The sequence below is a fragment of the Capra hircus genome, chromosome 1, assembly GCF_001704415.2.
Source record: "Capra hircus breed San Clemente chromosome 1, ASM170441v1, whole genome shotgun sequence".
Lineage (NCBI taxonomy): Eukaryota > Metazoa > Chordata > Mammalia > Artiodactyla > Bovidae > Capra > Capra hircus.
In genome coordinates this window covers 56,105,881-56,132,275 of record NC_030808.1, presented here as the reverse complement: position 1 = coordinate 56,132,275, position 26,395 = coordinate 56,105,881, and the positions used below count along the sequence as shown (strand labels likewise).

The window sequence follows — 26,395 nt, the reverse complement described above, 5'->3', positions numbered from 1 at the left end:
GCCTTCCAACATTATTACTCTTTTCTGGGAACAAAAGAGAGCAAAATCTCCTCCCCTTCTCTCTCTAAATCTCCTTTCTGTTATATAATAGTCTCAGAATTTCTCTATTTTAGCACTAAGAGACACATTTATCTCCTGCGTTTTCATCTCCATATCTGTCTACTGACTCTTCCACAAGGCAATGATCCTTGCGCGAGGCATCAGAACTTTGCTCCAAAGTTTGTGAAGCATCCAGCAGTACTACTGCAGGCAGAAAGCATGTTTGCAAGTAAACGTTTAAGAACTTATAACAAATGGGAAAATATGATACTGCAATGACAGTGCTTTGTGGAGCCTCAACTGTATCTTCTAAATCATTCATGAAGATAGATATCAGAATATGAGCAGAATACAAGCTTATAATTTTGGGAAATTGAACTGTTTAAGATTTATTATCTTTAATATTTGATTGTAAAGGATGAAAACTCATTTGACAATTTAAAATTAATCATCTTCTCAGAGCCTAAAATTATACTAGAGCAGGGCTATCCTGTAAAATTGAAATTATGGTGTGCTTTGAGTACCAGAATCAGTGCTCTTCCTTATTACCTTAAAAATATTCACTATTTTCTGATATTAAAGTCAAATACAGTTCAAGAGAATGAGAAGGCAAGCTTGGAAGAAAATATTTGCAAAAGACACATCTGATAAAGAACCGTTATCAAAATATTCAAAGAATTCTTAAATATCAACAATAAGAAAACAGATAACCTGATTTAAAAATGGGCAAGAATTAGACATCTCACCACAGAAAATATAAATTTGGCAAATAAGCATATGAAAATGTGCTTCACATCATATATCATCAGAAAATGCAAATTGAAACAATGCTGAATTATTGCTACACCTATTAGAATGGCTGAAATTTAGAATACTGACAATACAAAATGCTGGCAGGGACGTGGAGCAATAGTAACTCTCCTTCATTGCTGGTTGGTGGGTATGCAAAATGATATAGTCAGTTTCGAAGATAATTTGGTGATTTCTTATAAATCTAAACATACTCTTAGAATACAATCTAGCAATTGTGCCCCTTGGTATTTACTCAAAGGATTTGCAAACACATGACCCACACAAACTTGCGCATGAATGTTTATTGAAGCTTTACTTTTTAAAAATTTTTATTTGAGTATAGTTGATTTATAATGTGTGTTCATTTCAGGTGTATAGTAAAGTAAATGGCCTATATGGGAAAAGAATATAAAGGCTTCATTTTTTATTGCCCAAACTCAGAAGCAAACAAGATGTCCTTCAGTAGATGAATGGATATATAGACTGTGGTATACTCATTGAAAGGAATACTATTCAGTGCTAAAAAAACACTGTCAAGCCATGAAAAGACATGGAGGAATCCTAAATGCATACCGTTAAGTGAAAGAAGTCTGTATTAGGACAGTGAAAACTTAGGGCTCTATGACACTATAATGATGAGAACATCATTTGTCCAAATCCATAGTATGCACATCACCGAGAGGAAGCCCTAGAGTAAACTAAGACCTTTGGGCAGTTGTCTTGTGTTGGCGTAGGTTCATCAGTGGTGACAAAGGCACCATTCTGGTGGGTGATGTGGATAACGAGGGAGAAGATGCACATGGAGGGAAGGGGCATATGGGAAATCTCTGTACCTTCCTCTTAATTTTGCTGTGAAGTTAAAATTGCTCTAAAAAATAGTCTTTAAACAATAACAAAAAGCCAAGAGACAGTCTTAACATCATAAAATATTTTTCAAATGTGATGCTTCGCTGGTGGCTCAGTGGTGAAGAATCAGCTGGCCAATGCAGAAGATGTGGGTTCAGTCCCCAGGTCAGGAAGATCCCCTGGAGAAGGAAATGGCAGCCCACTCCAGGATTCTTGTCTGGGAAATCCCATGGACAGAGGAGCCTGGTGGGCTATAGTCCATGGGGTTGCAAAGAGTCGGACATGACTGAGCGACTAAACAAACAACAAAATCTGTCTACGATGATTCAGGATTCTGCCAAAGCTACGGGGAAATCGATGTGAGAACCAGCTACTTTTACCCTCTTCCAGGATTGCAGCCCTAACTTCGTACAGTGTTCTGGAAAGGAGGAGCACTTATTTCCGAGGGAATTAGGTCACGTTGAGTACGAATATTTCATGACCATTCCTGAATAATTAATTCAAAGTTCACAGAGTGAGGTGAATGGGCAGGGATGCAGCAACGATTCTCCTGTCCTGGTGTCTGAATGGCACCTCTTTCTGCAGGGTCGGTGGTGGGGGTGGACTTACAGAGCCACATTCCCGGTCCAAGGCTCACAGGAACCAACCACTGGCATTGGTGTCAGGGTTGGGAAGCACCCAGTACGCAGACTGTAGCCTTGAAACAAAGGGAATTTTTTCCCTCATAAATATTCTGGTTTTTATAAGTTATAGACTATAGTATCTCTGAAAATAGGAAGGTGGTAAAAGATGTCAGTGATTCTGCGGAGTTGTAATAATGACTTGCAAAATTAAGTTTTATAGGTACTACTTTGTTCTTACATAAGAATAGTTGACAGCTGTCACTTCATACTTCAGTTTTTTATGGGCAATCTGTTGTCACTATATTTGTTGAGACATTTGTTCACATCTCTTTTGTAGTAAATCTTTATTACTTGATCCGGTTCAGAGTAATGTATTCTGGTTAATCAAATGTTGCAATAAGTAGAATGATCCCACATATCAACTTTGAAGTCATAAAAATCCTCTGTATGAGATTCTGTGCTTCAAATATAGGTATACTAAGATCATGATATGGTATACATGGCTTTTCCAGGCTTCCTTGGTGGCAGAGTGGTAAAGAATCTGCCTATCAATGCAGGAGACACAAGTGGCGTGGGTTCGATCCCTGGGTTGGGAAGATCCTCTGGAGGAGGAAATGGCAACCTGCTCCAGTATTCTTCCCTGTAAAATTCCGTGGACAGAGGAGCCTGTTGGGCTACAGTCCATGGGGTAGCAAAGAGCGGACATGACTAAGCAAACACACATACACAACATGGCTTATCCATTCGTAAGTATTAGAATGAAATATGCTATATGTAAATGAATGCTTTTATAGACTCAGAAGTAATTTTAGGATTTTAAAAACTCTTGATTATAAATATATTAGTGTTAAATTTCATTATATGGTAGATTAACAAAAATGCTAGTTAATTGAGTTATTATTAATTGAATCTGAACAACTCACCGGAAATTCTTGGAAACAGGAATTAGCTACTTTTTATTTGAAGAAATTCTTTTCAGTAGAGTCCCTTTAGTCAAAAAATGTTTGATACTTTGAAATTGAATAGTTTGGATAGTGTAGAGAGAGTTTTCAGAGATTAAAATATCACAGAAACAATCAGTATTCTATTTGTTTTAGTTAGAAATGTTCTGAACTTATGGCAGTCTTGGCCACCCCCTTGTTGACCTCATTAAATAGATAACTCACCCAAGGAAAATGTGATCTTTTCAGATGAGCTATTCCACACTTTGTGTCCAGGAGCCGGAGACAGAGCCATACACCAGATGGTCAGGTTGTCTGAGTGGGCTGGTTTATTATCATATACACTTGTCAAAACAGACTTCAGTTCCCAAAATCCATCTTTGTTTTTTCTTTTTTCACTAGTGGTATACATTTCTACAAGACAGATAAGAACAAAGTTTGTCACCAACATTTCCCATATGAGCTGTAAAATGATGCCAGGGCATGGCTGGAGACAGTTCAGCTTACAGTGGTGTAGTCTACAGGTGGTCAAACTGAAGCTCTTGTCCATTTGTCTGGCAGGCCTGGAATTAAACTGAACTGTTTTGTTCAAGCTCCTACATGGCATTGATCCATGGTCAAGGTATGGAATATATTGGTTAAAGGTGTTGCTTTATTTATAACCAGGGGTCTAGTGGGTCTGGGGGCAAGTTTCCCCAGCTCATCAGCATTGCTGATAACAGTGAGATTGATGATTTGTCCCTGGCCTGAGTGAGATCCTGGGAGGTCTCTTATGTGGAGAGTGAGTAGCAGCAAGAATACACCTAAGTGACCAGAAAAATATAAAACAACCTCAGCTGAGACTCCATTTTGGGTCCTCCACTTTGAGGTGTTGTGAATGTGTACATGGGATGGATGGTGGCTCAGATGGTAAAGAAAGTGAAAGTGAAGTTGCTTAGTCATGTCTGACTCTTTGCAACCCCGTGGACTGTAGCCCACCAGGCTCCTCTGTCCATGGGATTCTCCAGGCAAGAATACTAGAGTGGGTTGCCATTTCCTTCTCCAGGGGGTCTTCCCAACCCAGGGATAGAACCTGGGTCCCCTGCATTGCAGGCAGACGCTTTACCCTCTGAGCCACCGGGGAAGCCCAAATGGTAAAGAATGTGCCTGCAATGCAGGAGACCCGGTTCGGTCCCTAGGTTGGAAAGATCCCCTGGAGAAGGGAATGGCCCCCATTCCAGTATTCTTGCCTGGAGAATTTCATGGACAGAGGAACCTGGCCAGCAATGGTCCATAGTGTCCCAAAGAGTCGGACATGACCAAGCGACTAACACTTTCACTTCATTTTCAAATGTGTACATGGGATTCATATCCTTGCTGCTGCTGCTGCTGCTAAGTCTCTTCAGTCGTGTCCAACTCTGTGCGACCCCATAGACGGCAGCCCACCAGGCTCCCCCGTCCCTGGGATTCTCCAGGCGAAAATACTGGAGTGGGTTGCCGTTTCCTTCACCAATGCATGAAAGTGAAAGTGAAGTTGCTCAGTCGTGTCCGACTCTTAGTGACCCCATGGACTGCAGCCTGCCAGGCTCCTCCATCCATGGGATTTTCCAGGCAAGAGTACTGGAGTGGGGGTGCCATTGCCTTCTCCATCCATATCCTTACTTTAAGGATATTGTTGCTAGATTATATCTTTTTCCTGAAATAAGCTGTTACTTATTTATAACAATGTATGTTATTTATAACGCTGTCATTTGGGGTCCTGTGAGTCTTCTTTAGAAATAGAATCCTGTTTAACTGCCACTGTTGGTACCACCTCCAAATAGCATACATGGCAGCAGGACATGAATGTAGAACTCTTTGTCCCTATAGGTCAGAACTTTTGTTTCACAGCTTCTTGACACTGAAGGTTCTAAATGCTAATTCTAAAGTTAGCACTTGCCAAAGTAGTAACTACATGCAGTTGTGTGCCGGTAAAATTCTGGCCACAGTGCCTGGCCTCACAGTTGTAAGGATAATGACCCTTCTAACATCTATGATGAACAAATCTATAATGACCCTTAACAGATATTTGCAGGATTGCATCCTATCATTATTGTGGGAGAATTGTTTTTAAAGTGATCCAGTAACAAAGCCAGTAATTCAACATGAGTCAGATGGATCAATAAAATCATTCTTCAACAAAGACTGAAAACTTTATCAATTAAAGATAATGCAGTAAGAAATATGTGACTGCTACTATTGAGCTTTGAGGAAAAATGACTCTGGAGAAAGGAGAAGGCCCATTGTCCCAGGCAGGAGATGGCCCAGATTGTGCTGGCAGTGTCTATCGTGTTTACCATGAAAACATGGCTTTGTACATTCTCACCTGAGCTTGTCTCCATGTATGTCCTGCTCCAGGAACTTTTAATCCTCCCAATGAACATGTTCCTTGTTATGGAGCCAAGTTATTTACATATACTTCCTTCAATCCTCCACCCCACCCTACCCAGATCCTTGCAAGGAAAAATAGAAATCATTTGTTTGTTGATTTAAGGTAGTGATACTAAGTTAATTGGAACTAAATGACATGATTAATACATGTACATTGAATTAAACTTGCTTGCTCTCATAGAAGAGACCTGCATTTATTAACAGTTAAATAATAACAGTACTGTTCATATGTGAATGGACCAAGTCAACTGTATTTCTTGTATTCTGGGAAATACCTCCCTGCTCCTTGGAGGAGCCAGATGAGGTGTCAGAAAATGGCATTTGGTAGGCAAGATGATGTTTTCCTTGGAATAAGAATTGCTCTTAAATGCCAAGATAGACCTGGGCAGTGGCAACTTCTATTTGTTTTCTCTCTTTCTTTGCCAAACCCACTTCCATTGACTGATTTCCTTACCTTCTCTTTCACCTTGAGGGAAGCTCCTCTGAATAAACCAGGTGAGGTTTGCTGTGGGAAATGCTTTCCTCAGTGAGCAGGTAAAAATTCTCTGGGGTTAGAGACAAAATATGGAAAGAATTATTTGCCAATTCAGAAGAAACTGGTGCCCCATACATCTCCACTGGGCCTCAGATGAGGCAAATTGGCACAAAATTACTTTTTCCATTTTTATTATTTTATTTATTTATTTATTGGTGGAACTCCCCGGACCAGGGATTGAAGCTGCACCCCCTGCAGTTAAAGCATAAAGTCTTAACCACTGGACCATCAGGGAAGTCCTTTCCACTTTTAACAAGGCAGTGTTTACCTTTAAGAGGTTGCTTAAAATGTGAACAATCGCCTATAGATAAGTTACAAATTAACAGCTAGAATTCAAGGTCAATTTAAGAAGAATCTAGAACTATACTAAAGTTGCAAATCTGGATTCTGAGTTCAGAAAAGGAAGATTATATCTCTATATAGGCAGAATAAAATAGCATAAATGGAAACCAAAGAATAGGAAGAAGTTATAACAGGCAGAGGCCAGGGAAGCATATTCTGTCAGACCAAAAGCTAAAAGAGACTCAGACTTTTGTTCCTCAAATAATGTAAAGTACTGTTTGTAGCAACAACTACAGAAACCATTTAATATAAATATTTCACTTTTGACTTGTAAAGAGTTTACCTAATTAATTGTTTATCATCTTAACAATGCTATAGGCTAGGTAGGACCCACTTTATTACTGCCATTTGATAGATGAGGCAGTCAGGGCACAGAATCACTGAATGGTTAAAGGGAGTGGAATGTAGCTGATGGTAAAACTGGAGGTGTTACCTTAATCTCAGTAAAACATATTTCCTGGTAAAACACGTTGCATTAAAATAAGAAACAAGTAGAAGAGCAGATGGGTTATGTTACAAAACCAGGGAGCTTAGCAGTTGGGTTAGTTTATTATTATTATTTTTTCTCTCAACACTGTGGTTGTTTTGTGAGATGGTGGTTTCTTCAAGATCCTGGTGAAAATATGCAGTAAGGTATTATCTGATCTTCATTATTTTATCTGAGACACTAGAAAATTATAATCCTTTTTATAGTTTTGTTTTCTTATCAAGAGATATGTGTATTTTACATGTGGCCAGCCCTAAATTTTTAATTCTCAGATATTTTTCACAGTTGATGAATATGCCAGTTAATTAGTAAAGAACTGTTACCTATATGTAATGCTTGGTGTGCCAATTCCCCTGCAGACTAGTTATGCCCAAAGACTCTGGTTTTGAGCAGAGCTGAGAAACCAAATCTAAGAATAATACTAAGTCCCATCTTTCTGGTGAGATCCCACCAAGGTACAAATGGACATCCCTCAGAACATCACTATAAAACCCCCAAGGAAATACTGAGACTTTCAGAGGAGGTTATTTGTTGCATCCAAAATGGTAGATAGCAAACACTAAAGCCCCAGATTTCCCACCCATTCAGCACTTAATGGGGATGCAGGCACATGGCAGGAATGCAGATCCATGAAATTCTGTCTCTTTCTGTCTTAAAAGCAAACGTAGGTCTCCTGAAATATATTCTTCTTGAGTAAAAGAAAGAGAATTCAGTTTATTTAATCCAATAAAATGCCAAAGACAGACTTTATCTAGGTGATTTGTGTAGGATCTATAGTGAAAAAAATGTTTTAAAAATGTGTAAAGGTTTGTATTAATGCCAGTACCTTTAGCCCCTCTCATGATTTATTTTCTCTATGTTCATCTAATCTACCAAAAGATGATGATATGGGAATATCAGGAATGAGTAGGCGTTCCATTATTTTATAAAGGCAACTGGCTCACTGAAGAAATCTCTTGTTCAGTTCAGTTCAGTCGTTCAGTCTTGTTAACTCAATAAAAATATTAAAAAGATTTAATGCCTATAAATTTTCTAAATTCAGATTTCATGGAATGATTCAGGTTTCAAATATTCTATACCATCTCCAGACAGTGTTCTAAGATTTTGCTTAGGAATATGGTTCTTGTCCTGAAACTCCTCTGGTCTCTAAAATTGAAAAACTTTAGACTAAACTAGTTCAAACTGAAGTCAAACATGTTATGAAATGTCAAGCATATGTGATTTCGCTGAGCAAGCCAAGTTGTATTTCTTTGTTAACTTTCAAAGGATTAAGAAGAAAAACATGTCAGATTTGAAAAAAATGTGAAATAAATATGAACAAGAGTTTATGTACACATGCATACAAACACGTGCACACACACACACACACACCTTTCTCTGCTGAGGAGTCAAAATCATTCACTCACTCAGTGTGAGTCTGTTTATGAAGTATTCACGAAACAAGCAAATTATTGGTTTCTCCAGCACATTATTCTGAGTACATATGGTATAAGTGAGTAATACCACAAAGAATTCTGTAGAAAGAGCCAAAAAGCATTTGGAGAGTTCTGTGGGAGTGCAGAGAAGGATGAAATCTGGGAACAACTTGGCACAATTATATTTTGTGGACAGGGAAGCGTCAGGCCTGGAACCTACAGGTGGAAAGTAGTGGGAAATTCACAAAAGATGGGCAATGGATTGGTTCATGGACTTGGGTGTGAGTTGGGGATGTTGGATGCAGAGGTTGGAGCAAGATGAGATTGACGAGTCAGGAGAAATGAATCCAAATCTAGCTGTAACACTGATCATTTATTTCCACAGAAGAAATACTGAAATGGTGACCATTTGTAAATGATCCCATATTCAGTTTGGTTAAGTCTGGACAGGACCTTTTCCAAAGGACTTTTCACAGAATCAGTTTGAAAATATTTAACTTATTAGTCTAGAAAGAAAAATCCTTAAAAAAAGTTCCCCTATTTGTTTACCAACTCTTCATTTCTATTTGGAGTCTCTCCAGGCCCCACACATTTACTTTTCCCTTGAAACTTAACTTTTAGTCTCTACATGTTTTCGATTCTACCATTTCTGTATTTTCTTCCTGTAACTCAAGGTTTTTCCTCCCATGGATATCTTTAAAATGTGCTTGTCTCCTCTTAGTAGGTTTTCCTTCTAAAATCTATCTATTTGTAAATTTATATTTTTTGCTTAAGTTGTGATTATCCCTTTATTTCACTTCAGCTGAAAGTAGAAGCCAACAGATTTCAGCTTTCCCAATTCTAGTTACATAATATAATAGAAATCAACCCCAAATTTGTTATATTTCTCTAAATTGCGGGAGAAGTGTCCTTTTATTTAATCTTCCCCTTTCGCAAGTTCTCTGACTTTTCTACTGACTTTATTTATAATACCAATAGTTTCCAACCAACAATGGAGACTTCACGGCCTGACAACTGGACAAAATATTTGAAACCACAGGTATCCTCAAGGCATGTGGTTTCTTTGCCCATTTTTCACCCTTCCCGTGTCTTAAATCTTCTTTGTTTGAGATGAGAGGCCAGATGATCTAGTCTTCTGGAAACAACTAAGACTTGTAGGTGCTTGATTTATTGTTTTACTTCACAACATTTGCCAGGGACAACTTTTTTTGGTGGAAGGAGGAGGAGAAAAAGTCTGCATTTATTGCAGAAAAACCCTACAGGTAGGGTCACACCCATGTAGAAACAAGGCTTCCCTGGAAGTGGGAGGGGACAGGAAGTGGAGGTGCCTTCCTCTTGGTGGCAGCAGGCAGCTAACAACCTTCCAACATGGTAGGAGCACTCCCTGCATAGGAACCCTCAGAGACCAGTCCCAAGCCTTGCTTGCCGGTAAGTACCCACTTGGGGCTGGATGGTGCTTCCGAATTGCTCAGGGTGGCAAAGCTTGATGGATAAGGTTCTCAATCATTTAAAAAATGATCTAAGAGAGAGCAGTCAGGCTCTTTTTAAAATGTACCATAACTTTCCATGTGTTAGTTTATCCTTAAAATGGGGGTCCCTACACCAAATATCTGGAGGAAGTTGCCATCAGGAAGATTTCATCTACTGCTGGCTTTGCAGGTGATGGTGCTGGGGAAGGCGGAGTGTGGTGAGCTGCTTGCTGAGGTCACCCCGACACAACCAGGCTGTGGAGAGGAACTCCCCTGCTCTCTCCTCCAGGTATGCCAGCTCCTCCTGCTGAAAACAGCTAAGCCTGCTGTTTGGAGTTCTTAGAATCCCAGCCCCCAAGGAACCTCTCTAGGGGCAAGCTGACTTTACACTGGGAACTGTATTTCCCAGACCCTGGCAGGCTTTGTAGCTTCTGGACTGACTTCTGCATTTGTTCAGAGGAACAGCAAGTCTCTCCTACATTAGCATCAGTCTCTGTTCGCTTCTACTCACACTGAGGGAGACCCAGTGAGGCCCTCGCTCTGCCATCCTGGACCGCCTGAGCCTTGAGGCTGCTCCTCCTGCCTCCAAAGTGCATCACACAGGTCTCCGGGAGCACCGAAGCAGTGGAAGCAGCCAGGAAAAGAATCAAGAGAATACCTGAAATTCTCAGTATTCAGAAATACATGTGGTGCTGGTTGAGGTACTGAACACCGAGCTCTCTGGAAAGCTTTGTATTAATAATTGCTTCACCGAGTTATCCTGTCCTCTGGCCCAGCCAAGGAGGGATCAGCACGTATCCGGGTCATGGAGGGAAGGTACAGGAGAGCCTCAAAGGCCATTTTGCTTGGCTCTGACTCATCCTGACTCTCCAGCGAAGCAGAAAGGAGGAAACCTCACACCACCCAGGTGTGGCCAGCCTTTGACCACTATTGCAAATCCCTGAGAGTCTCCCAGTCCCTTCCCAAGTACACTTTTAGCTTTAGAGACTTCTGGCTCAAGGAAAGCTGTAAAGAAGAGACAGGATGAAGCGGGAAGAGGAGGAAGAGGACGGAAACAGGATGAAGGCAAAAGGGCCCTTGGAAGTGAAGGAGGGGGAGGAGATCAGTGAGACGCGAGAACAGGCAGCCCCTTTTGCCGGGGCCACGCCCACCCCGATGCCCCACAACAAGGGGACTCGGTTTTCTGAGGCCTGGGAATACTTCCACTTGGCCCCTGCCCGTGCCGGGCACCACCCCAACCAATATGCCACTTGCCGGCTGTGTGGCAGGCAGGTGAGCCGGGGCCCTGGGGTTAACGTGGGCACCACAGCCCTATGGAAGCATCTGAAAAGCATGCACAAAGACGAGCTGGAGAAGAGCGGCCACGGTCAAGCTGGGCAGCGTCAGGACCCCAGGCCTCCAGGGTCGCAGCTCCCCACGGGTATTGAGGGCGACTGGGCCAGGCTCCTGGAGCAGGTGGGGTCCCTGGCTTTATGGGCCAGCCAAAGAGAAAAGGAACTTCTGAGGAGGGAGAGGGTGGTGGAATGGCGGGAGCGGGCTGTGGAGAGGCGAGAACGAGCCCTGGAGGAGGTGGAAAGGGCCATCCTGGAGATGAGGCGGAAGGTGAGGGCTGAGAAGGAGGCCTGCCAGAGAGAGAAAGACCAGCCCGGGGCAGCTCACCCCTTTCATTTTGTTTAAACGGGGGCTTGGGAGAAATTTATTTTGAAAACACTGACTTTAGACCCATAGCAAAAAAGTTCTTTTAGTTCCAGCTTACATATACAGCAAAGTAGCTTGGTAGGATTTTGATTTTAAGAGAAAGAATAGTATGGGTTAATCTCAGCAGGTCTGAATTGGCCAAATGCTTATCTTATTTTAGGTTCCTTAGAACAGTACTCACCAAAACTTTAAAATATACTAACCATGGGTCTGTGAGTTATTTGGGGGCAGAATGTACCAGCCTGTCAGCCTCAATGAGTGAAAATAATGGGATTTATGCCTAGCACTTGGTTTTGGTGGAGCTGAAGGTTTTGATGGTTGAGACTGGATGGGTGGCTGGAATATGCCTGTGTGGCCAGCTCATTCTGGAGACCCCACAATGAGCAGAGCTCAGACTTCCTGGGACAGAGGTGTTTGTACACATTCTGGTGTTGATTTAAGAACTGGATGTAAAGCTGATTCTGTGGGACCCAGCAGTGGAAGAAAGAATAAACGTGGGCCTGAGATCTCCAGACTCTTTCAATGTATATCTTTCTCCCATTATTACAGTCTTATATTAAAACTGTTTTATCAGAATAAGCCATCTTAATCCTGTAAGTCTTTCCAGCAATCTAACAGATAAGTAATTAATGGATAATTAGCACAGAGAATTAAAGACTTTCCAACTCACTTGAATTAAACATTAAGAATAGAGCATATAAAAATTTGTTCATAAATATTTTAAAAACATAATTTGATTTCATACTAAGCTTTGTTAAAGGAGGAGTTTGTGAGGAGGAGGTGAAAGAAACTCAGAAAGCAAAAGAAAAAGGTGGAGAGATGGGCTATATAAGGAGAAAGAACGAAGAGAGGCAGAAAACTGAAAAAGGGACAAAGTAATGTGAAGATGAGAGAGGCAGCTCCCCAGAGAAAGTTCACCATGCAAAGGTAAGAGGCCTTGACTGTCTGGGAGAATGAAGGACAGAGAACATTGTCTTCACTTCTGAGGTCAGTTTTAATGAGTAAAGTTGCTTTTGTTTTGTATCCACAGAGCACACAGATCACTCATTCATTCAAGCAGTAGGTGTCAGATTATACGCCTCAGATTATTGGCATTACACCTACATGCCAATGCTTTGTTCTCCAATTTTTTAAAAAAACTGTCCATCTTTAAGTGTTCAGAGATGCTTTGAAAAAAAGGAATCCAGCAGTCCATAAGGAGAGGTAAATTCCCTGGGCTGCTGAGAACATGTTTAAAATGTTAACACAGGATTTGAGTAAGATCAGACTGGAAACCACTCTGGCCTTTGTGCTGAAGCTGACTTGTTTTGGATGATTCCTATTAAACCTTATTATTTACATGTATGTAAAACTGGGTTGGGAGTGGGAAGGAGGGTACGGTGAGAGACGCAGAAGACGAGTGGAGGCTAAGCCAGTATCTCACCTTGTAGATAGCGTGGGTGCTTTCAGTCACTCAGCTCCCTAAAGCAGACAAGATGTTGGTATAATAATGGCATCTTGCCTCATTCGGTCCTTACCTATGTAGTTCTTTTCTACTGCTTGTTCTTAGACTTGTCAGCAGCTCGAACAGCCATATCTTATCTTCCTTGTGAGCTGTTTGTAGAAAAGACACAAGTCCAAACACCAGACTTGTGAAAACCCCACCCTGTATTGTAGTCTTGTAATTCCCTCTTTTTCTAGAAACGTGCCTGATATTAAAGCTTTCACTTCCCATGTGGTTTCCCCCCCCAAAGTGTGTTGCCCCTTTGAGGACTGTCTCCACCTGTGGTGAAAGTTCAGGGCTCACTGCTGCAAATGATGGTGGTGGCTGGTCATCACCTGGCTGGAGATACGGACTCAGGAGCCTTATTATGCCACAAAGAGCTAGGAGGAAAAAAGAGGCTGCAATATCTAAAACACACACACACAAGAATAGAGTTTAAGAAGGCCAAGAAATCCACAGAAACTCAAGTTTTGTAAAATCAAAATTAAATAAACACAAACAAGCAAATTCTGTAAATAGCTAATGGCGCTCACCTGCTAAACTCTGATGTTTGGTTTTAAGATTACAGTGTCTTTTTCCCGAGTCTTATTATTTTAACCTCTCTTCCTTTTTAAGGCATTTTAATCCCATTTGCTTTTGCTTCCTGTTTCATGTGAAGTAGTCTTTTATTTGTTTTTTAGTTTTTCCCCTAAATTTTATAAAACATGATAGAGAGTGACAAGGAGAGGACCCCATGGAGATGGTCAAGTAAAAGCACAGGCAGCAAAAAGAGACCCATGTGGAAACAGACATCGTGGAAGACTGCCCTGTTGAGTAGCTTTCCTCTGTCTCTCCTGTGTCTTTTGCTGCATTATCAGAGTGGATATAGAGGGCTGTGGGCTGTACTGACAGGCTCTTCAGCCCAGTATCTTCTGCTCTAGAGCAAAACTTGCTACATGGGTAGGGGGTAGGGGGTAGGGGTAGGTGTTAAAGTTTAGGCTAAAGACTCCCTTTCTTTCCGTGGAGCTGTGGCAACAAGGCTGTGTGCCATATTGGGGGCCCTGGCAAAGCCAAGCCCTTGGAAACATCCAAGAACACGACATCCATAGGGGATGTGACAATGTCACTGTCACTCTCTAGCATGTCTAAGCCTGAAAGGCTTCAGTGTTAGACTAATCAGAGGACTTTTCTCTTCTACAGGAAAACTAAATTAACCATACAGTTCATAACTTTAACTGGTGACACTGGAAGACATAGTTCAAATCCCTGTTGCTCTAACACAAGGCTGCTGGTGTAGTGAATGTGTAGTACCTAGGAAGGCATTCCATAGGTGCATGATAATTTCTAAGAGATGAAGGAATGGGATAGCAAATTACCATTACAGAGCACTTGTGGTTGCCAGATGGTAGATACTTTGCATAGGGTTCTCTCATTTGGTCCTTAAGTCACCATTGTGAGGTTGGAATCATTGTCCCTGTTCACTGATGAGGAACCTAAGAATCTGAGGTCTAAGGCCTGGAATTAATAGTGATGAAGGAGAATTCAGACCAAGATCTATTAAATTCCACAATCTATATTCTGCCATTTCATTATTTCCCACTGTCTCTGAGAATCAGTCACACAGTAGATTTATAAATACACACACAATGAGTGAGTGAGTGAGTGAAGTCGCTCAGTCGTGTCCAACTCTTTGTGACCCCATGGACTGTAGCCCACCAAGCTCCTCTGTCCATGGGATTCTCCAAGCAAGAGTACTGGAGTGGGTTGCCATTTCCTTCTCCAGGGGATCTTCCTGACCCAGGAATCGAACCCAGGTCTCCCGCATTGCAGGCAGACACTTTAACCTCTGAGCCACCAGGGAAGCATGTAGAGGAAGGAATAAGTGAAAGAGAGGGAGTGCCTGATAAATAGTGGCAGGGAAAAAAGACATTTCTGAGACATTGACTCTGTGCTATTTACTCGTAACTGTGGATAAATCTAATGTATCTAAGAAGCCAACATAATATTTATTATGATCCTGGCTTTAGAAATGAGTTAGTTGAGACACATAGAGCTTAACTACTTGATGAGACTATCTTGCTGGTAAGTGGTAGAATCAGGATTTGACTTCATTTCTGTGGCCCCTGAAGCATGATCTCCTTGCTATGCAGTCCTGCCTGGGCATGGGCATGCTAAATTCTCATCCTAGTTCTGCCTTTTGTTAGTGGCTTGGCCAGTGGTTTAGACTCTCCAGGCCCAGTTTCTCATCTGTGATTTGACAGATCTCTTCCTATTTCAGAGGCTTATTGGGAGTATCACATTGTAAAAGTATGTCAAAGGGCTTTGAAGAGTTAATATGCTATTGAAAATACAATGGGGATTATAAGAATATCAGAGTGAGAAATTATAATGTTTGGCAAGGTCTTAAAAGATCCATAAACAAGCTGTGTCCTGCAGCTGATTATGTGGAGTTGTGAGAGATTATTCACTAATTCCCCAGGAAGGAACATTCTCTGGTTTTTCTTGTTAGTGCCTAGAGAAGTATGGGTACAGAAGAGAAAATCTGATGACACATAAGACAAAGTCCTTTTCTTAAAAACTGAAATTCTTGGATCCAATCTTGTGATTGGAAAGTTGGGAAAGCTGGTGTAGGAAATGAATTGGGACAATAAATGGAATGAGTCCGCATTACCTGTAAACATGGGCCCAAGAAACTACAGAAAATTCCTCATAAGAAACAAAAACACCTACCAAAAATTACATCATGCGATTATGTCTTTTATTTAAACTACTGAAATGAAGTATGCTAATAAACTTGAAAATTAATTGTGGCAGAACCAAAAAATGGAAACCTTTTCTATGTACTCAGGATTACAATAACAAACTAAGAGACCCATCCATAAAATCAACAAAAGATACAAAGACTTGGATAATACACTCATCTAAAATACCACAGAGCCTGTTATGATTTATATGCAGCTGTCAAATTACGTGACTGATATTCAGTGAAGATATGACAAGATATCATAAGTTATTTAATATTCTTGGGGCTAGAAGAAACTAGGAGTATAATTTTCTCTAATCCCATTTAATAGGACATGTTTGAAAATTAATGGAGAATATTCATTTTACTTGGGGTTTTGAAAAGTTTGAATGAAGTCGTAATGTCACAAGACAGCTGAGTAACAAAACATAACAGTCAATGAAAATGCTTATTAAGCACTCTATATCAAACAATGAACTAAGAACTTTTCACACATTGTTTTGTTCCATTCTTAAAAACGACATGCTGTTAAGACACTTCAGTCATGTCCGACTCTGTGACCCTATGGACTGTAGCCCACCAGGTTCCTCTGTCCATGGGATTCTCCAGGCAAGAATACTGGAGTGGGTTGCCATTCCCTTCTCCAGAGGACCTTTCTGACCCAGAGATCGAACCCGTGTCTCTTGCATCTCCTGCATTACCAGTCAGGTTCTTTACCACTAATGCCGCCTGGGAAGCCATCTTAAAAACAACAACAATATGCAAGAACTCTCCTCATCCCCTTCATGTAGATGGGAAACCTGACTACAAAGATGTAATAATTAATTAGCACAAGGTCACAGCCAATAGGAGGAAGAGCTGAGAAGTGAGACCAGATCCCAAAGACTAGAGGCTGGGAAATAGCTACAAGAAATTAAAGTCAGATTCCAGTTTCCTTTTCCTCCTGCCCTTCCTATATTGCCTAAAAATAGCCAGAATTATGAAAAAGTTCAGATGGGCACATTTCCTCTTATCACTTAAAAACACTGGTAAAGCTGATATAGGAAATGAATTAGAACAAATTAATGCCAGCTGGGCAAAACCTCATTCTTACACCAGTATTCACACTGCTTTCCACCCTACTTCACTATCTACTTCAATTTTTAGTCAACAGAAATTTAAACAACTGAGACAATTTTTCTGGGAAATTTAAGGACTAAGGATCACAAGATCATATGTTCTGACAGCCCTACGGCAGAAAATAAGGGTTCCCTTTTGGTTTCTAGAATCAACTTCAGTTCAGCTCAGTTCAGTTAAGTCGTTCAGTCATGTCTGACTCTTTGTGATCCCATGAACCACAGCATGCCAGGCTTCCCTGTCCATTAACAACTCCTGGAGTTTACCCAAACTCATGTCCATTGAGTCAGTGATGCCATCCAACCATCTCATCCTCTGTCATCCCCTTCTCCTCCTAACCTCAATCTTTCCCAGCATCAAGGTCTTTTCCAGTGAGTCTGTTCTTCGCATGAGGTGGCCAGAGTACTGGAGTTTCAGCTTCAGCATCAGTCCTTCCAAAGAATATTCAGGACTGATTTTCTTTAGGATTGACTGGTTGGATGTCCTTGCAGTCCAAGGGACTCTCAAGAGTCTTCTCCAACACCACAGTTCAAAAGCATCAATTCTTCAGCACTTGCTTTCTTTATAGTCCAACTCTCACATCCATACATGACTACTGGAAAAGCCATAGCCTTGACTAGACGGACATCCCTTTGTTCCCCAAGTAATGTCTCTGCTTTGGAATATGCTGTCTAGGTTGGTCATAACTTTCCTTCCAAGGAGTAAGTGTCTTTTAATTTCATGGCTGCAATCACCATCTGCAGTGATTTTGGAGCCCCCAAAGTCTGTCTGACACTGTTTCCACTGTTTTCCCATCTATTTCCCATGAAGTGATGGGACCAGATGCCATGATCTCAGTTTTCTGAATGTTGAGCTTTAAGCCAACTTTTTCACTATCCACTTTCACTTTCATCAAGAGGATCTTTAGTTCTTCACTTTCTGCCATAAGGGTGGTGTCATCTGCATATCTGAGGTTATTGATATTTCTCCTGGCAATCTTGATTCCAGCTTGTGCTTCTTCTAGCCCAGCAGTTCTCACGATACTCTGCATATATGTTAAATAAGCTGGGTGACAATATACAGCCTTGACGAGTCAAATTAGCTTACCTTTATTCCTATCAGAAATTAATTGGATTAAGATCAGATCCTTTGAGAAAACATTCTGAGCAATGAGGCAAATGAACACACCTTGACATATTATACTGTCAATTTTCAAAGGCTTTAATGTGACTCACCTCTCCAGTGACATCCATGGAGTTATTTTCCACAATCCTGGGGATTTCCAGCTTAGCTTAAAGGCAAATAAAACAGTTAGTGGTCCTGAATGATACCCTGCCTGGTCACTAGTGTGTGTGTGTGCGTGCGTGCGTGCACGCACGTGTGTGTGCATGTGTGAAAAATTAATAACTCATCAGATATTTATTAAACTCCCACTGTGTTCCAGCAGTATATTAGATGCCAAGGAAACAAACGTGGACACATCATATTCATTGAGAAATTTATATTTACATGGAAAATGCATATACAAAAACTAGAAATTAGAATTGATATAAGAACTATTATTAGGGACATGTAGGATTTGAAGAAAGCTTTTAAGAGAAGCTTCTAACCCAATCTTGGGGAATAAGGAGGCTTTTGGAAGAGGGAGCATTGATGCTTTAAAGATGATTATGGGTGAGTCAGGTGAAAAGGGCCTTCCCAGGTGGCTTAGTGGTAAAGAATCCACCTGTCAATGCAAGAGATGAGGGTTTGATCCCTGAGTCAGGAAGATTTCCTGGAGAAGGAAACAGCAATCCATGCCAGTATCCTTGCCTGGGAAATCCCACAGACAGAGGAACCTGGTAGGCTACAGTCCATGGGGCTGCAAAACGGTTGGGCATGACTTAGCAACTAAACTGCAACAGGAAGAGCAGGTTAAAGTAGGAATGTAAGGGAGGGGAGGGAACAGGCAGTGGGCAAAGAAAAAAGGAACAGTCTATGTGCCCACAGGTCTAGAAATAAAGCATAAGTTAAGGGCCCTGAAGGGAACTGGAATAACACCTGGTTCTTATTTAGTTGCTTGGCATCAGAAAAGATCGGGGACTGTTTCACTGATTTTGTTGTTCTGCTAAACTGTAAGTTCTTAAAGCCAGAATGCTTCATTCACCTCTCTAGCATTGATAGTGCACAGCATAAAACAGACATTGAGAACATCATACTGAACTGAAGTAGCCTCAAGATAAGGTGACTATAACAGACCTAGTCCTCTATGAACCAGTGGATAAAATATTAAGACCCTTGTCACAGGTACCATCAGTGTCTGCTTCGTCCACTTAGCCTCTGCTGCATCCATACAGCCTCTTGCTGGGCACACCTGTGACTCTCTCCTGAAGACTTACTGGGGTTATGGACACACCCAGTCCACAAACATGGCAGACTGGAAGTCCCAGAGGGCTAATGGTGGTAACAGGTGGGGAGTTGTGGATAATGCCCCAGCTTCCTCGCCTTTGCCGCGGATAACTCTGATGCATGTTCTTCCACGATTTCACAGTGGGAGTGAGCTCTAAGCCCACATCGCTAACTGGCTTGACATGTACATTTTATTATCTTCCTTTCTTGACATATTTTTCCCGCTCCTATATTTCCTAGGATTAATAAATCCATTAATTCAAATCCTTTTCTCAAAGTTTTCTTGCAGGGAAACCCAAACCAAGATGCAATAGCAAGGGGAGGAGGCCTATTTCTGACCTCTTATTAGCAACAAATGCTGGTAGAATGAAGGGCCTGAAAGCAGGAACAAGTGTACTAAAAGTTGCAGGGCTGATAGATAGAGACAGATTATTAGGGGGGAAGCAAGATTGTGGGAGAACAAGCTTGTGATGGCAGGGGACTCCCCATAAGGAAAGTCAGGTCATAGACGAGCAAGGGGGATCCAGGAAGTGGCAAAGGGGAAGCTTCCAGTTTATGGTCTGGTAGAGAACAAAGGTGTTCAGGAAGAAGAAATAAACAGGATGAAGGGCATATAGAATGGCTCAGTGACACATATCAGTGTTTATTTCAAGGTTTTCATCTTTTTATTTTTGGCTTATTCTATTTGAGAAATCACCTGGGGACACAGAGTGGGTCCTGAATTAGATATGCAGGATAATTCTGTGCCAGGATCACTATGATACACACTCGGGTGACACCCCAAATAGATTAAAGACTGGATAAGACTGTCCAAACACAACCTATCTGGCTCATTTGCTAAAGGAGAAAATCAGAAAGCAGAAAAGTCTAGTTATTTTAACAAGTAGGCAGTGTCTTGTATTTTTAAGCATCCACTGAAGAGTTCAAAGAAGAAGCAAACAAAAATGTAGAGACAGAGAGATGTGGAGGGGCATAAGGATGAGATGGAAAAGAGGGAAAAGCAGTCTAGACCAAGATGAAGATACTTTAATGCAGCAAAGAGATACGGGACATGGTTTAAATGTTGACAAGGCAATTAGATCGAGTTATGGTACAAAAATCCTTGGTCAAATGGGACACAGTTTGCCTAACACAGAATTATTTCTTTTCACATCCTGGATGACTGCCTCCATTGATTTGCCAATAGTGAGGTCAGATGAATCGGTCTCGTGTTTGGGCTAAGACAGTCACACCCCATAAATGAGAGAATGGTGTTATCAATCAAAGAGATGAACATTCTTTCCAACCCATCACAAGACACTGTCTAGGCCCCATAAGGAACCTGATCACGGGGGGCAATTGATTCTTCCCTAACCCATCCCAGAGGAGAGACAGAGAAAGAGAGGTAAGGAAGGAGCAAGGGAAGGCAAGAGAAAGACAGTAAGAGTCAAAGAAAGACATATAGGAAAAGCTATCGGCAAGAGACTTCAAACTAAATACATTTTGGCTGCAGCTATTTCCTTATTTATGAACTAAAGGGTTTGCATTTCCTGTAAAATACTGAACTGTGTGATCTCTAGTAATAATTCAATAAGATTCTAGATAAAAACAAAGATTTTTCACTTATCCTATCATTTAGTTAACTGAGAAAAAAATCTACCAGTCCATGCTTTTAGGTTTTGTGAATTATTTTCTCTTTTACCTCATTTTCAAAAACAATGAATTGCTCATCCACATCACTGCTTTCCTCTTGGCCTTCATTTAAAAATGATGTTTCAATAAAAAATAAATTCAAAAAATAAAAATAACAGAAAAATGATGTTTTGAAAAACACAGTTCTTGGTCACAAAAATGAAAAATATCTAAAGCCAACAAGTTTCTATTCATTAATATTTCCTTGCATCACTGAACAAAACAGAATTTTCCCATTTCCCTTAAATTTGCAACCTGCCGAGTCTCTGCAGTCTGACTGAGGCCACAGTGGATATTTCAACTAAGCCCCCCTCTCCTGCAGATGCAAGGTCAGAGGGCCAGCCCTGCAGGTCCCTTTGCTGGAGGAGCTGGACAGTCTCTCACCCCAGCTGGCCTTGGTGGGGCCAAGGGGACTCCTGCAGAGTTTCTTAGGAGCTGTGTTTGTCATCTACCTTTTCTCACACTGGCCTTACTCCACCTTGCTCCAGCAAGCAAATTTTATACAACTAGACAACTAAGCAATTAGATTTTGGCAGTTATAACGAAAGAGACTTCCCATATTCTCAGGAGACATTAAAACCATAAAGTAGTGGTCATATGGAAAACCATATGGTAGCTCACGTAAGGTAGTGGTTAGTGGTCACCAGGAAACTGATGATCTGTGGCAGCTGAATCATCATCCTTTAGCTTCCTTCCCTCGTCCCCACCCCCAACATGAATCACAAGTGTCAAGACAAACAGAACTCCAGAACAGCGACCCTTGAGTGGCTGCTCTCTAGCTAACAGAGTGTTTCATCTTTGGCGGGGGAAGAATCTGGGGACAGTAACAGGAGCATGGCAGGATCCAGAGAACAGAAACTTACCAAAAACCTTGACCGTGGTGGAGCTCCTCAAGACTCTGCCAGGCCTGACTACAATGTGGCAAGTGAACTTCCGGCCATCATCGTGGATTTGGACTGGAGAGAGGTAGAGCCCGTAGTCTGTACCTATCCGGACTCTGTCTTTAAATAACGTGGAATTGCTGATGGGGTGACCTCGAGTGGTAAGTGTTTCCTGAGTTCCGTTATCCTCCTGATGAGACAAAATGGTTACCAGCTTTGAGCCTCAATCGTGCCAGCTCTGGACTAGGCATTCCACACAGAGTAATCCAGTTGTTCTTTGTGACAATGGAGATGATGAATGAAGAATTGAAATTAAGAGATATTGATTATGTTACTGGAGAAAGTATCATTACACTCAACTTTTCAATTTAAAATATACTGTCATTCTCTGCTAACACGAATAGAAATTGCTGCTCTTCTGATTAAAACTTCTCCTTCATCACCTTCTATGAGCTGCATATTGACAGTGGGATTTGGGGGAGGGTACAGCCCTGGGAATTAATGTCAGGTCATAATTCTCATTTCAACTTCTGAAATCGTAATGCTAGGATATGTTCAGGGGGCTGTATCTGTTTTACTCATTAAATTTTCACTGAACTGAATGATTACAATCATCCTTTCTTCCCAACATTCCTTTAGAAAAGCTCTCATTTTAGCTCCACTTGGAATGAGGACTAGGATGAGGTAAAGAAAAACTCCTAAAATGCAAAGGTTAAGGAGGCACTCTCTCTCAGGGTCTTGTAAGTGCAGGAAAGGCACTGAAAGGGGTTCCTCCTTAAATATTGTGTCCTTTGGCATCTTCTAGCCTCTGCTCTTATTTCTGTGTCTGTGACTTTCAAAGAGGACATGTAAAGATTAGGCTGTAAATGCTAATCTGAATTTGGAGATCAGAGTTTAACTGGAGTACTTGGTTCCTCTAGTCCATACTCTTTCAGGTCTATGAAAAATGCTCCCACCATTCTTGCCTTATCCTGAATTTCATGGACAAGGAGTCACAGTGTTGGTCAGTGTCAGTACATGCGCTGACCAAGGGTCTAGTGAGGAGGGGACTCTTGAGGGGCATAAATGTAGAGGAAGGTTATGACCTTATATTTATACTCCTTTATAACTCAGCATTTTCAACTGAGTGCTTTGAACACACTCTGATGCATAGCTTCTTCTCTGGAGATTCTTGTGCAGTTGTTTTGGGATAAGCCTCATCCCAGGGCAAGTTTTTAAAAAGGTCCTCAGAGAAGCCAGGGCTGAGAACCACTGGTCTAATGCCAAACAATAGATGAATCATTATTTGTAGGAGCTGGGGGAAAATGCAAGGAACTGAAAAGGAGAAGGCTGAACAGGGAAAGAAGTCACGAAACAATGAAAATGAAGGTCTGTGACTTGGAATCTCTAGTTCAAAAAATTAGATTCTGCATAGAAGAAAGGAAGCTAGGTGAGGGAGAGAATTCAAGTATGAGCTGGGAGCAGAACAGGAAGTGTAAACAAACAGGAAGACAGACTTCTTTTATGGTTTATATAGGTATTTCCAGAATACACTTAATACAAACTCTTACATAAGACACCATTTTTATTGGTAACAGCTTTACCAGCAAATAGACAGTACTGCCTGCAGAGAATCACAGACTTACTGCTGAAGTGAGGTACATACCCACATAAAGAGGGACCTTATGCTCTGGGTTGCTGTATTCCTAACAAGAAAGAGTACAGAAAATTAAAGGGAGACAGGGGCTTCAGATTATGTTCTGGAGAAGGGGCCCCAAAAGGGGCCCTAAGTATTGCGTGGTGACAGCAGAAGAAACAGGAAGGCATTTCACTCAGCCTTGTGATCTGGAGGCCAGTGCATAAATCCCCGCTATACAGATATTCATGCTGTGAACTTTCAAAGATGGGAACATGTGTTTGCATGTTTAATCATGTAAATTAGTTCACGTGTCTGGTGTACATTGTCATGTGCATGCATTCTCTACAAGGGGCTGTGCTTTTGTGCACTTAACTTTGTGTAACTTACTAATGAAGACCTGATGGAACTGGAGGCCCAGAGAGAGAACAAAGAGACCAGAGGAAGAAGAAGAAGAAACCAAGGAACCAAAGAGGTTCATGACATGGGACACGGCAAGGGGACGTTCTTTATTTGAGGTGGCACTGTTAGCTCTTGAGGCACGGGACCCAAGTGTAGAACAGTACGCAAAGGCTGCAGCAGTCATTTAGAATGCACTCCAGGGCTACTGCGTCATCTATGACCGGAAAAAAGAGCTGCTACCCAGACATCACTGGATCGCTTTTTCAAGAGGGTAGATAATTGAATCCAGCCAAGAACGAGAAACTGTGCCATCGTCAGGCGTGAGTGAAACTGCAGCTTTCTCTCCATCTCCTATTGCTGACAATCCTTCAGGTCTATCATCTCCCCCCTCTACTCCCTTCTCCAGTCAGTAACTCTTCTTGCCTGTTCACTTGATGCCAGCCCCTGTGTGCCAGCTCTTATACTGTACTATTGTACTTTTCAAGGTACTGTCCTGTAAGACTGAAAATGGTTTTTTTTTTAAATGTGTGTGAAAAGTTACAGTACAGTACTGTATAGATGATTGTGTTAGTTGGCTACCTAAGTTAACTTTGTTGGACTCACAAATTGGACTTATGAACACACTCTCAGAATGGAACTCATTCATATGTAGGGAACTTACTATAATTGAGGAAGCAGGCTCACCCTGCTGGTCCTTCAGTACAAGTTGTTTCACTGCTCTTGTTTTATGCAAGGGACTGTTTTTGTGAGAATCCAGAAGTTCAAAGTGCTTGATCTTTTAGTAAATGCCTTGCCATTTGGAATGTTTCCATCTGTCACTTTGTTGTGGGAAGACAGGCAGTCAGAGGCTGAGGTTGGAGACTGGTGAGAATATGGCTTTTTCTTTATTCTGTATCTGGGAGTGACTGGCCAAAGTAGTTTAACTGATGGAGAAAAGATATTTTTTAAAGAAATCAGGCTTAGGTTTTTTGCTTGTTTTGGGGGAGTTTGACTGTTATAGAGGAGGGATTTGTCCCTTCATTGGGAAAGATGGATTTGGTTGCAAAATGTCCCTGTAACCTATAACATCAGGAGATCCTGAGAGATTGTACAGGCCCCAGATATAAAGGGGATGGGGCTAGAACCTGCGTGTGAGCACCTGCTCTCATGGAGCAAATGGGAAGAGAGGTGAAAAAAGGCAGGCAAACAATGAAATGTCTAGTGCTGGGAGAGGGAGAAGCAATACTATTATTGCGACTACAACTAACTACTATTAAATTATTATTACTAATACTATTACTATTTAGTATTACTACTAAATACTATTACTATTTCTATGACCACAACTAAATCTTTACATTATTAGTCATAGCTTAAGTTTATTTAGCACCTACTTTTAGGTGCTGTGCCAAGTTCTTTCAAGTCTTATTTAATCCTTAAAACAATCTGAAATAAACCAAGGTTAGGTAACTTGCTCAAAGGTCATAGAGAGAAGATACTTAATCACAGCACCAAGAAAGGGACAAAAATATCTCTGAGACATTACATCTTAATAAAACCAAACCGTCACAAAACAAATAAAACACTTTTGTGGATTATCCAGAGTGAAAAATTTAGAAGAAACTCCAGGAAGCCAGAGGTTTTCATATAAATGGGAGATCTTGGAGGTGTGGACAGTTTGTTGATTGAAAGGAGCCTTTTATGATATGTTGAGCTACCTTTAGCTATTTCAAATCCTAAAAGATGATGCTGTGAAAGTGCTGTACTCAGTATGCCAGCAAATTTGGAAAACTCAGCAGTGGCCACAGGACTGGAAAAGGTCAGTTTTCATTCCAATCCCAAAGAAAGGCAATGCCAAAGAATGTTCAAACTACCACACAATTGCACTTATCTCACACACTAGCAAAGTAATGCTCAAAATTCTCCAAGCCAGGCTTCAACAGCATGTGAACCGTGAACTTCCAGATGTTCAAGCTGGATTTAGAAAAGGCAGATGAATCAGAAATCAAATTGCCAACATCTGCTGGATCATCAAAAAGAAAGAGAATTCCATAAAACATCTGCTGCTGCTGCTGCTAAGTCGCTTCTGTCGTGTCTGACTCTGTGCGACCTCATAGACGGCAGCCCACCAGGCTCCCCCATCCCTGGGATTCTCTAGGCAAGAACACTGGAGTGGGTTGCCATTTCCTTCTCCAATGAAAGTGAAAAGTGAAAGTGAAGTCGCTCAGTCGTGTCCGACTCTTGGCGACCTCATGGACCGCAGCCTACCAAGCTCCTCTGTCCATGGGATTTTCCAGGCAAGAGTACTGGAGTGGGGTGCCATTGCCTTCTCCGATAAAAACATCTACTTCTCCTTTATTGACTATGCCAAAGCCTTTGATTGTGTGGATCACAACAAACTGGAAAATTCTGAAAGAGGTGGGAATACCAGACCACCTGACCTGCCTCCTGAGAAATCTGTATGCAGGTCAAGAAGCAACAGTTAGAACTGGACATGGAACAACAGACTGGTTCCAAATCGGAAAAGGAGCCAGTCAAGGCTGTATATTGTCATCTTGCTTAT

General features: G+C 41.4%; 2 protein-coding genes across 2 annotated transcripts in view; one reads left to right on the top strand and one right to left on the bottom strand.

Annotated features, from left to right (window-relative positions):
- Positions 1-26,395, bottom strand: part of CD96 (CD96 molecule) — a 99,664-nt gene that overhangs the window by 49,470 nt on the left and 23,799 nt on the right. The window contains exons 4-7 of the mRNA XM_005674903.3: positions 21,819-22,026; positions 18,132-18,187; positions 6,105-6,195; positions 3,467-3,655 (exon numbers count right to left, since the gene is read on the bottom strand). Coding sequence (XP_005674960.2) covers positions 3,467-3,655; positions 6,105-6,195; positions 18,132-18,187; positions 21,819-22,026 — 544 coding nt within the window. The remainder of the gene's footprint in view (positions 1-3,466; positions 3,656-6,104; positions 6,196-18,131; positions 18,188-21,818; positions 22,027-26,395) is intronic.
- On the top strand, positions 9,752-12,209 carry ZBED2 (zinc finger BED-type containing 2). Its single transcript, XM_018064439.1, has 2 exons — positions 9,752-9,857; positions 10,089-12,209. The coding sequence occupies exon 2, from the start codon at positions 10,922-10,924 to the stop codon at positions 11,573-11,575; it is 654 nt and encodes a 217-aa protein (XP_017919928.1). The 5' UTR covers positions 9,752-9,857; positions 10,089-10,921; the 3' UTR covers positions 11,576-12,209.